The 13,073-nt window shown below is 39.2% G+C and overlaps 1 protein-coding gene across 1 annotated transcript in view; it reads right to left on the bottom strand.

Annotated features, from left to right (window-relative positions):
* Positions 1 to 4,975: 4,975 nt before the first annotated feature.
* Positions 4,976 to 13,073, bottom strand: part of LOC149048997 (NLR family CARD domain-containing protein 4-like) — a 40,736-nt gene continuing 32,638 nt past the window's right edge. Inside the window, exons 8-10 of the mRNA XM_089201411.1 lie at positions 9,851 to 12,705; positions 6,556 to 6,778; positions 4,976 to 5,856 (exon numbers count right to left, since the gene is read on the bottom strand). Coding sequence (XP_089057537.1) covers positions 6,599 to 6,778; positions 9,851 to 12,705 — 3,035 coding nt within the window. The 3' untranslated portion in view covers positions 4,976 to 5,856; positions 6,556 to 6,598. The remainder of the gene's footprint in view (positions 5,857 to 6,555; positions 6,779 to 9,850; positions 12,706 to 13,073) is intronic.

Raw genomic sequence — 13,073 nt, 5'->3', positions numbered from 1 at the left:
GCCCATGCTAGATAGTAGAAGAAAGGGCTTGAGCTCAGAGGGACAGAGATTTAGAGACTTCAAGCCTGCTAGATAGCGAGTCTTTAACATATATAGATGTTTTTAGCTTCTGCGGAAGTTCAGCGACCGTGACGCTGAGTGTTTCTCTCCGAGACGCCTGAATTGGCTGCCAAAGTAGCTCCTCCTGATCTCGTGGAATGAGTATTAAACCTTGATATGTCAGGTACAATATCCGAAAAAGACTTCTTAAAGGAATCCTTGTACGCAGAGTAACTGATAGGCTTGTTAACCGAAACTAAACGCTTACGATTTTCTGAAGACGAAATAGGACGAAAAAGATAGTCGTCAGAATTCCCGGCTCTATGGGCTTTGCTCATGTACGCCATGAGAAGATAGCAAGGACAAGTAGACGAACGGATTTCAGCGATGACGACAGCACGGTTTTCTCTTAATTCATCTGTTTTGCTTTTCTCAATAAAAATAGTAACGTAACTAGAAAAGAATTGAACATGCTTAATACAAATGAGACATAATTCTGAACTTCTGAAAAAGCCGGAAAAGGCGAGGACGAACATAACTAAGCTTCTTAAATGCAAAATATTGCCAAAATAAGTCCTTTTAGCAAGTTGCTTGAGATGGGTCACCTCGAGGGGTTCTTTCCTATGAGAGGCTAGTTGGCAAACAAGACGAAGAGCTCCCTTCTTCGCGGAGATAACGGTGGAGTGTAGGGTAGGAGAATCCACTCCTGCAACCTGATGCAGCCACTTGAAAGCGTACAAAGCGCAGTTGATGGCAGACGCCGACTTATTCCGATTACTGTAGAAGAAACTGCAGTTAGAGAGCACAATCCATGGGACCGACAGGAAAAGTGGGAACGCCCAACACGCCCTTGGCGAACTCTGCCCATATGCTGAAGGCCCTCAAATAGTTTTCCGATGACCCGGACGCCCTCAAAGCAAGCACCGTAAGCTTGAGCTTTCGCCTCGGCTGGTTGACCTGACAGTCGTCGGAGCTTTCAGAAGACCAAAATCCAAAGGAGAAGATATCTTAAACAATAAAGTAAGAACACTGGTGAGCTAACCCATATACGGAACCCCCGGGGGATAACAAAAGAGGTCAATACCCGTCCAAGGTATGACGCAGAAAAAACCAAACTGCAAGGGAAACGTTGAGCCCATCAGGGGTATAAAACTAGGATAATAGAGTCCATCCGGGGCACGTCAATGACAGCGTTCACGGCATAGACATGTGGAACCCATCCAAGGTCAATAATCAGCCAGAACATTTAAATAATCTAAAGACAGCTTCGTAATACTATCAACCTGAAATCCAAATCTTTATTCTTCCCATCAGGGGCACAAGAATGAACCCACCAAGGGTATGAACATTGAACCCATCTAGGGCGTCATAAAGACGGTAAGAAACAAACAAACCCGTAAACCAAAAAAAATTGATAGAGGAGCTCTTTGTTGCTGTTCGTAATCACGCTGGAAACTTTAGCTTCATCCATAGCCACGGCGAAGGAAAAAACAGAGAGAGCTAAACCAAGCAAGATGACGCGGCGAGGCTGACGATAGAATGACACGCATAACTAACCGGTCACTATTTCAAACCCCCTAGCCGCGGTCCCACGCGCGCTACACTAGAACCCAGTTCACCGTTGCGTGCCGGCAAATTAACAACAATAACAAATGACATAAAGGTTGTGATTGTTCATCGTGGTAAAGTACAATAATAATAATGTATTATCTTTTGTCCCACGATGTGGTCACTTCTAATGTGAATCGCGAATGCTTACTGCTAGTCTTCATCAGTCGATAAGGTCGACTGGTTTCGGGTCTTCTTAATAAGCAGGATGCTCCGCTGTGATTGTTTATTTTTTTTTCACAGCTATGATTAGCGCGTTTCGATCCTCGATGGTCGTGCATCATTCCCACGGCGGTCCGCTATCTTACGGCTCTCCGGTTGTTGTGTTTTTTGATCGAGGGCATCAACGGTTCAGAAATTTCTATTCCATCGTCGCTGTTGATGTTGTTAGGGTAAACATTAACAGTCACATGTTAACAATCACATTGATGAACAATACCGACTTACGAACCACGCTTCTGACTGGGACGCTGCGAAATTTATATGCCAAACCTACAGCACCAACTACTTTCAACGACTTACTCTGAAAAGCTGGCTTACTAACTTAGAACAGACTCTCTTCAACAGGTGTCAACCACTACCGGCACCATACAAACGACTCATTCACGACCTTAACATTAGAAACGAACCGAACAGAACGACCTAACTTTACTGACTGATCAAGAAGGACCATCAAAATTAAAAATTCAGACCAAAAATGAGACAAATTAATGAGTTAAAAAGGTTTCTAATCTGTGCCTTCCTTTTTTTTCCATGACATTAATAGTTTCACGGACAAAAAGAAAATACCAACCGAATTCAATTCCTTTAATACAAGAACATTGCGATTCTTGGTCTTAGTAACTATCATGTAGTTACAAGAGAATATAACTTTATAATCTCTTGGTAGTTACCACAAATAAAACCAACAGACAAAGCAACGATGTAAGCGAAAGTTCTACTTTTATCACAGGAACTTATGACAGAAATACAACAATACTTGAGCGTGCTGAAACAATTAAAGGACTTTGACGAGAACTTGAGTCGAGAAATTGCCGCCAAAGCCTATCAAGAGCAAGAGAAGATAAAACTTGAGGTACTGATGATGCAATTTTAATCGACTTATCAATCATATTTCTTTTTAAGGGAAAAAATTGCGAATGATGAATGGGGAACGGAGAATAGGAGATGAAGAATGGAGAAAGAGGAATTTAGAATAGGGAAGGAGAATAAGAAATAGGGAATGGGAAATGAAATGGAAATTTATTTCTTGAAGTTCTGCTCCGTTCTTCGAGGGAACGGAAAAGAATCTATGGAATAATTGCAACTTTTTTTCTCCAACTCAATCAACTTCATATTAAGAGAACAAAAGCTGATTGAAGTTCATGCTTTCTTTTTCTGTTCTTTGTCAAAAACATTGCTGGATTAATTCAGATGTAATGGCGAGGATATGATTCATTCTTGGTGAGAGGGGAAAATTTTTTTTTACACGCAATAGAATTTCGTCATCTGCTGAACAAAGCTTAAACTGACGTTAAATTTCGTTCTTTCTTAAGGAGGAACACGAAGGTTTACAACAAGAAAATCGTCAGCGCTGTAAGGAAGTAAGACATTTTGAGTCAATGTCAGTATCTGAGAAACTGCACACCTACCCCTCCTCTAACTCAACAACAATCAAACAATAACAAGTTAAGGTTAATGTTGGGTCAGGGGAGGGGTAGGTGTGCAGTTGATCAGATTCTGACATTGATCCGACATTTTCAAAATCACTTAAGAAATCCCTCTACGCTTCAAAAATAATCTACCATCGTCAAATCTATCATTTGACGATTTCCATTTGTCCAGATCACAAAAAGAGAATAAAAGAACAAAGAGGACCATTGACTGCTTTTTGTGAGTTTTGCCTTCTCAGACGGAAGCGCTAAACATGCACATCTTTGATTCCAGAAAGCGCAGACACACGAATTTTACGGCGATTAAACATAGTGAAATCCAATTAAATACGTAGAAAAGTAAGCATTTTAATTAAGCGGGAGCACACTCATTCCTGGGAACTAGGTTTTTTGAGTAACATCCGATTTGGTACCAGGGCAGGTGAAATAAAAACAAACAAAATGCTGACATCTTGTCTGAACGAGTCCTGGTGCTGGGGCCGCCTTCTCTGTCTGCTTATTTTCTCTTGGTTCCATTCCAATGTAATTTTGTGATGTGTCAAATTAGATTCATTATTCCTTAATTTCTTTGTTATAGGAATATTGCCTCATAATAACTTTCACCTTCAAATGCCTTAAAATATATATTTAGTTTAAATCACGCTAGCAAGAATATATCCCATTGGGTGTTTTTTGTGAAAGATTGTACAGTATTTTTATCAGAAATTCATTCTGAGTAACTGAGAAATTTGATGATTTTAGCACAGAGGTGAACAAGAGTAGATGCCATAATATTTTTCATCATGACTCTCCTATAGCTGTCTGACCTGAACTTTTTCCTGTTTGGTAATTAAATGAAAAAAGCTGCAGGCAAAACAGGAGCAAGAAAAAAAGAGACTCCGTGAACAGATGGAAGCTGAAGCAGCGGTCCAACGGCAACAAATAGAGAACATGGTAAAGGCGAGAGTGATGGAAGTTAAAAAACACCGACGAAATTTCATGCAAGAAAGCCAGATACTCAGTGAACGACTTGCACAAATGCAAAAATCAAATGAAGGCATGGAGAAGACAGTGGAGAGCTTGAGACATACAACAAAAAAGGAGACTGCTTGCAATGATTTCGGCCTTATTCCGCCTTTTGAGTTTTTCTCGTCGCCAGGTTTAACATTAGAAAGAATTAAATCACAGCAGTAAAAAGGAGAGGACGCTTAGATGCCTAGCTTTTAATGCCTGCTGATCGAGTGACAGCGTAGAATAACTCAGGGAACGACGGGCAGCTTGTGGAAATAAACAAGTGGTTAGAGGAAAAAGAAACAAACATGCAAACAAAAAATCAAAAACAATATTGAAAACGGTCGGTCGGTGGGACACGAAAGCCGTTATTGTTACACAAGTCAGGCCGACAGATTCTAAGGTAAATTTTCAAAAAAAAAAGAGAAAAAGCAAATCAAAACCATGAAAATTTAACTGTTTTTCCTCTCATCCAGGGGCTGCCTATATAGAACTAAAGACTACATACTAGTCTTTTAATAAAAATGTCTGCGCAAAAATATCGTTCTGTGCGTGGTGCGTTCAGCTTTGAAAAACTATTTAAATGACTGTGCTTTGGGGCCCAGGCAACAAGGATACAGGTCGTATACAGGGTCTTTTTCAAGCTCTTATGCTATCTGTACTTTAATTACACAGAGACAAAGATATTTCACAAAAATCCTTTTAATAAATCAATAAAAGTGAGGCTAAAAAAAGTCACAACGTTGGGTAAAAATAAACCAATTAAATTGCTATTTACAATGACAAGTGAGACAAACAAGCATTTAAGCTTGTAACACCAATTATCGACTTCACATTTCTGATAATGAAAGATTTTCCATACATCTCCAATTTCAAGCATCATCAGTGTAAAGCATCGAAAAATAAGCCTACTTGAAAGCACAATGCTGTCTGTGAACTGATCCAAGCTCAAGGAATCATTCATCTGTTCCTTTTCTCAAAGTCGGTTTTTTCCGTAAGGAGAAAATAAGCTTGTCTGCTTATTAAAATTAATTGAACTAATTAGTTTGAAGTAATTGAGTTAATTAATTTGAATTAATCCATTTAAATAAATCGAGCTTGTCTTCTGCTAGGGTCTCAGCTGCTTGAAAAGATCGAATTATTGGGAGAGTGAAAATTGGGGTTTGGGAAGGAAAGGAAGCTCCTCTCACTCCTTCCCAGACCTCCAATGTCTCACCTCGCACCTTTCTTGACTGTCTCCAAAAAAGGAGAGCCTAGCACAGACGACTAAAGGAGTCTTTCTTTCTTCGCGTCAAAAAGCCACGTTTGGGATCTATGCTAAACTATTTTACTCTAATATCCTAAGAAATTCGTTTTGCGTTCAGATCGGCGAAAACACTGTGTAACATCCAGGTAATTTACTGCTGAAAAGAACTTGCATTTCCGGTTACAGTATAAGACGTTTCACGCGGGACTAGAAATTTGGGAACTTCAGCAAACCACCACGACAAACTAAAGGTCTAAATTATGAGCAGAAAAATGGTTCAGCACGTGCGTTTTAAAACTCAGTTCATTTCTCAGCAGTCCCCTGCAAAACAACAACGTGAGATCACTAAAATTTGCATGATCTGAGAAGGGAAATACCGACGGTTAATTATCTAAGTTTCCAATTTGAACTCGACGCTGCTCTCATATGTTATGCTGAAATATAGGTGTAGGGCCGTAAGAGACAGTAAGCACGTCCAGAAATTTGCGAAATTCTAAATAAACAGTAGTCTCCATTTGGCGCGAATATATGCACGTTGTTTTTCGTATCTTTTGCTGTTCGGAAATTATCCGTTCCGAGATGCGAAAAGTTTCCGAGAGTGAAGCTTGAGGAAAAGTGAGAGCTTTGAGCAACAGATAATATCTAAGGACAAATATACGAAAATATTCTTGCGCCAAATGGAGGCTATTGTGTTTATCTTCCTTGAATTATTTTTGCAACGCACGGGGAAAGTGTTTGCGAACAGTTCACCTTTTATTACGTAAGATGTTCACTTTTCAGTGTTCGCTGGTACAACTGTATGAACACAAAAACATGTCCTTTCTTCTGTAACAACCAAAAGCCAACAACAACCCTAATGGACGAAAAGTTTGAAAATCGGGGAATATCAGGTAGGGTTTATTCAAGGATATTCTGCAGTTTTGAGCTAGTGGATATTCGGTCACACGATGCATTTAGACCAATCCCGCGCGCGACCAATAATATTTGATGGGATATATTATGAAATAACATTCTTCTTACTGCTCGCTAAATCAGTTGCCATGGAACCTTTTCTTCCGTGCGTTCAGTCAGCTTCATCATCATCATCGAAATCATCGCTATCTTCCTCTTCGTCGTCGTCATCATCATTATCGTCGTCGTCGTCGTCACCTTCTTGCTCTTTTCTGAACCTTACTCCTTTTTTTTTAAGCTCAGCTTTTGTAAGAGGTCGATAGATCAACCCTTCACCTGCTTCTACAATTACCTAACACAGGACAAAAAAAGGACACAACATCAACCACAGCACCAATTATGTGAAACTCTCAACTTGCATTTTCACACCAGATAAATATTTAAAGCACCTTGAAACTCCCCACGTATATCGGAATATTAAGTTTCCTTCGCTTGGAAAAATACACCTGTTTCATTAATTCTATGCAACACTCAAATTACATTTTAGCACACAAGATAAATATTCGTCGCATTCAAATACATTTGTCCATAGAGCGAGCAGTGAAAGAGAACATTCTATTTTGAATTCAAATATCTACAAGTGACTACAAGACTTTATTTTACAGCAAGGGAAAAGATCTCAGTTTCAAATAACAAATAACAATGGTCCCTGACGATTAAAATGAGATGAAGATTTACAAACACATAAACTACAATAAATATTAATTTTTTTTAATGGGACGAAAACTGTCTAATATCTTCGAAACTATTTTTCGCATACAAATCATTCAAATCATTCAATAATTTTCCAACCTTGTACGACTACATGCAACGAGTTTTATTCCAGTTAACTTCTCCACCAACATAATTGTTACACGATTGTAAGTCAGACAACACTAAATATTTCTTTTTGATGATTCGGTGTTCTCGCTTTAATGTTTTTCTTCACCTTCCTTGAAGCATCCTCTCAATGAAACCGTACTTTTCTGACAATACTGTTTCAATCATATACAAGACACTTAAAAAAAATAATGATAAAAAAACAAATTCAAAACAACTTAAATGTTCTCACTTTTGCCTCGCTGAACTAACGCCTCCTTAGCTATCCTCGTATTATTTCATGCTACAGTAGTTTCTAGTTTGCTTAGTTTTGAGATTGGAAGGAAGATGTACCATTTCCGTATTCCTAGAAGCAAAAAGGAACGCACACACTCCACAGGAAAGACAAGACAGCAACGAGTAACGAAGGCAGGTCCTTTATTCTGGTGATGGCGATAAGAATAAGAATTGTTTATGTTCAGGGATGTCACAAAAATATGGGAAGCTGCGTAAAGTGTGAAAAGAATCAGCTCCACGGTGTGTGCCAAATTGAAGTTCAAAAATATATCACTTTTTAGGATTTACACTGACACGAGACCAAGCAGAGACAAACACATACGATAGTTAGTTGAGCAACTTCATCATCAACAATGTCGTTCTTGAATTTTTCTTCAAAAATGAGCTTATGTGACGCGGAAGACCGATGGGCCCGACAATCATCTGACAGTTACAAAATATGAGCAGTGAAACCAACGAAGAAAAAAAATCAACTGATAAATAAGAATAAAGAAACCATTTAAGAGCGAGTAAATTATAGCGCAGTGCCGAGTTTGACTAGTAGCCGCGTGTCACAGGTCGCACCTATGAAGTTTAAGCTTTTAAAATGATTTCTTTTTCTTTTTCGTTTGTTTGCTAGCAGGGCGCTTACGCATGACGCACAGCAATGCTTCATTCGTAAAGCACTAATTTTACTGGTTGCATAACATAACGTCTTTTCTAGATCTTCCAGCTGAATGAGATGTCAATGGAAACTGCGCCTCAAAAAGGCTTCTTCTCTCCACTAGTTTAATTAGTCTGTGCAGGCGCTTTATTTTATTCAGGACGTGGTAATTTTGCTCTTATTTGGGTACAGAATGGAAACAACGAGCCGAAGCGCTCGTCAGTGGTGACCCTCTTAAACACTTTTACTTGATTTTTTTTCTCTCCTTTTTCATCTTTCTTCCTTTTTTTATGCAATACGAGTACAGTCTCCTCCTCCCCCTCCTCCTCGGAAAAAAAATATATATATACCCATCAAATTTCATGCCCGCCTCTCTTCTTTTTTCAATTGCTTCTCGCCATTTTCTCTTTTTTCCTTATTACCAAACCCGGAGGACTTTGCTCTTTATTCTATGTTGGTGAGGGTTTAGCCATATATTTTCGTTTAACACACTTAAAGGGTTTTAGAGTGTAAGGTTTGAAATAGTCATTTTGACAAATTCACTTTTTACAATGTTGTTCTTTAATTTTTCTAAAAAAAATAAAAAAGGCTTCTATGACAAAGGCGACCAAGGGCTCTACGAGCATCTGACAGAGTTACTCAACATGAGCAGTGCAACTAAAGACAAAAAGAATCCAACTGATAAATAAGAAGAATGAAACCATTTAAGTGCAAGTAAATTATAGCACGGTGTCAGTTTCTTTTTGAATGTTAATCATTTCGCCTACAACTTTTGGTGAATTATTTCCTATCATCAGTACAAACCTTTAAAACGTAAATTTATGACAATAGAATCAACATGATTTTCGCTTTTCAAAACATGCATTTGGATTTAAACAAGAAAAAACCTTTTTTGTTTGGTTCTTTCTATTTTGTTGGGTTAACGCTTCCTGTTAATAAAAGCGATTGTAGGGAACAACGTCATCAAATCCAAAGCATGTATGGGTTCACACTAATTTCAGGGCACATAATCAAACCCAAATAAAAGCATCCCATAATAACAACACAAGCCTAAAAAATTCAAAAATTACCATTGCGCAAAGAAGTTTGGTCCGAGAAAATTCTCACAATTCATCTTTTTTTCTCTCTCTTATGTAAGGAATAGCTACAGAAGATTTCTCTAACAAGATTTCGCTAAAACTCAAAGGCCAATCGAATGAACTCGAATGAATCAAACTCCCAAAGTTTTCAATTAGGTTTCAGTAATCAAGCATCCACTACACTGGAAACTACTGTCTGTAAATAATATCAAAATTTTGAAAGCTAAATTTGTTTATGTGTTAATTTAATCTTAGACAAATTTTTCTGGAAACCATAGTCAAAGAAGCATTACATGAACCATTAAAGTACTTAACATGGGCTGTTTACGGTCTCCGCCATCCCCAACAATTGCTCCTGATGTCACAAAATAGAAATAGAAAATTTCGAAAACAGTGCCTGTTCCTGATGTCTACATTCTTTCCCATGCAGACAACTCTGATAAATTTTATCAAAAGCAACTTGCTGGAAACAATATCTAGTGCTATTCTGAGGAACGTCTAACTAAAGATTAGATACAACTGAGTGAAACAACAAAAAGACTCTTACATGGTAATCAGTGAACAAAGTGATGCCTCTCCCTTTTACTGCTGTACACAACTCTTCATACTCTGTCTTTGTCATCTGAACACCAAACAGGAACAGGTGCCTCAGCTCAGGAACACTGGTGAGATGCTGGACCAGGTCCCTGACTCCTCTGCCAAGTGGATTCCACCCTAGATCAAGATCGATCAGCTCTGGTACATCCTTAAGTGCACGAGCCAGTGCTGATGCTTCATCTTTACCCATATTTGTAGGCGACAGCTTCAGCTTAGTCAGATTGGGTACACTGTTCAGGTTCTTGGCCAGTTCAATGATCCCGTGACCCAGTGCATTGAAACTCATATCAAGATCGCTCAGCTCTGGTACATCCTTAAGTGCACGAGCCAGTGCTGATACTTCATCTTTACCCATATTTGTATCCGACAGGTTCAGCTCATTCAGATTGGGTACACTATTCAGGTTCTTGGCCAGTTCAATAATCCCGTGACTCAGTGCATTGTATGCTATATTCAGTATTTCTAACTTGTTTAAGTACTGTAATGAGGCAGCCAGTGCAGCACATTCCTTTTCTCCCATTTGTACATGAATTAACTCTAAATCAGTCAACTGTGGCACGTGATGAAGATTCTCAGCCAAATGACTCACACGGCTGTGTAAGGGGTTCCATGACAAGCTGAGCTTATGCAAGTTTGGAGAGTGGTGCAGTGACTCAGCAATAAAAGCATAACACTTTTCTGTTAGATTGATACTGCGAAGTTTTAAACTGTGGAGATTGTCAGTAAAATTAATTCTGTGAATCACGCTCTCAGTCGAATTACCTTCCCAGGCATCTGCCACGATCCCACATATAGCAATATCTCGAGGAGCTGTTAATAAGGGAAACAAGTTCTTCAACAGAACAAAATCCTCAACTGTTTCCACGGATAAATCAACCTCTCTCACCAGTGACAAACAATGTTGTTGTGTCTGGTCAGATCTGTCCTCAGTCAAAGACAGTGCAATGTTGTCGTCTTCATTATTTCGCAGATTATCCACAGGTGGCTGAGAAGAACAAACCGGCGCTGATATCAGTTCATGAAACAGTTTAGAACGAAGATCAGTTTTTGTTATGCGACGAAAATAAATAAAGTTTCTCATTTCGCTTTTTTTGAGGAAAAAGTCCGCCTTGCGTAAATCGGCGTATTTTTTAACATCTTTAATTTCTCCAGAGCACGTTAAAAGGACCGTGTTCAAGTCAAACGATATGGAAGGGAAATTATCATCTTCAGTCCTCTCCAGTAGAAGTGTTTGAATTCTTGTTCGAAATAGATAGTTCGGAAAACTGGTGGTGTCTTTGAAGAAGTGCGTTTTGGCAGCAGTAGACGAGTGTTTCTTATCAAGTATTACAACATGGTTAACACATGAGAGAAATGCAGAATACACAGCTAGTCTGTCTGAGGCTGGACAACGAAACAAACAATCGACACAGAGTTCAATGAACTCTTCTTGTGCTCTAGACAAATCTTCGACAGAAGGCGTCCTAGTAAAATTGTAATTTGTGAGACCTTCTTTCTCTCCGACATAACGTAGATGATCAAAAACAATGCCAGCAGCTTCTGATGACAACTCACAAACGAATTTTAGAACTTCAGCCATCTTCCTTGATTTTTCAAACGTATCCATTCCTGACAAGCAGGTGACGGTTTCATTCTTCTTAACCTTCGCTTGTTGAACGGTGAACCAAGCGGCAAGAAACTCCTGAACGGACTTGTGAAGAAAAGACACGATCTTCTCACGGTTCAAAGCAGAAAGTTTGGAAACTTGGAAAAAACCGACATGAATAAGCTTCTCGAAGAGATCACCAGGCGGAAATTTACTGAAGTTAAAATGAAGGCAGTCCTCCAAAAGAGCATCGAATGCAAGTTTTCCTATTTTGGAAAGTTCCTCTTGATATTCATCTATGCTTTTATCTGTTGCGACGTTGTCTGAGTCTTTAATAGCCATATGATCCAACAGAGTCTGAATAAATTCTACGTAAATTTCCGCACGAGATGTTGGTAATTGAGGTTTTTTCTTTATCCACAGAAGACACAACATCAACAACAATAGCGGAATCTCTGCCATCTTCACGAGGTCATGCTTTCCTAGGTATTCAAGTAGCCCTCTAATGTCCTCCAAATCAGGAAGAATCTTTCTTGCAAATTTTATCTTCTGTTCCCAGCTATCGAACCCGTTAAGTTCAAACTGAGCGTGACTTGGCACTCTAAGCTCATCCTCTTTCACTGGCCGCGTTGTGATCATTACACAACAGTCTCTCAGTTGACTGCCTCTCCAAATCTGGTGAATTAGGGATGATTTTCCACCGCTGTACTCATCATATCCATCCAAAATGAGCAACACTTTTTCCTGGTTCTGACGGACGTATTCACACAAGTTATTGACTGCTATCGGGTCATCAGCAGACAACAGTTCCGCTGTTTTTAACATGGTACAGAGGTCCGAAATACCACAAACGTCTCGTAACCTGATTAACAGTAAAAGACTGAACTTTTCGAGGATTTTCATTCTGCCATTTGCCCAATCCACAGCTACTTTTTGAGTGAAAGTAGACTTTCCTATTCCAGGTCTTCCATACACCAGAATTCGTCTACGGATGGGATGATCTTCGTCACCTTCAAATACTTCACTGCTGTCTCCCAGCTTTTTTTTCGTTGTCCCGTCAGGTTTCCTGTGGTCTTGTAAAAACGTTACTTGTATGTAAATGCTATTAATGTGTACCGTGTTGTCTGGGTCCCATGGTGTTATTTTCACTTGACACATGGTGTTGTAAAACGCCCTCAACTGATTCCGGCACCATTCCCAAAATTCTGTTACAGACGAGTCTGTAGACAAAAAACAAGTAGCTTGGTAAAAATTCTCTTTCTCCCACATCGAAAAAAAAAATCACTCGAGAAGGGTTTTTGAACAATAAGGAGAATAATTCTTTCCATCTGTAATTTATAACTTTGACGGCTTCACTCTTTAATTCCGAAGGTAAATATTCACATTTTCACTATCTGCTCACTACGGTGTTTTTTTTCTTTTTTCTTTTTTTTTTTTTTAGGGGGGGGGGGGGAGGGAGAGGTTGGGGGGTTCGATTTGCCCCTAATTCACGAGTACAGTCTTCGATCGTCCCGTAAAGGAGAGAAGCGTGGGCTCATTTCACGAACAGCGGCTGGTAATCGAGGCTATTGTTTGCTCCGCTACACAA

Source organism: Pocillopora damicornis, chromosome 3, assembly GCF_964200805.1.
Source record: "Pocillopora damicornis chromosome 3, jaPocDami1.2, whole genome shotgun sequence".
NCBI lineage: Eukaryota > Metazoa > Cnidaria > Anthozoa > Scleractinia > Pocilloporidae > Pocillopora > Pocillopora damicornis.
This window is presented reverse-complemented; position numbering and strand designations above follow the sequence as displayed.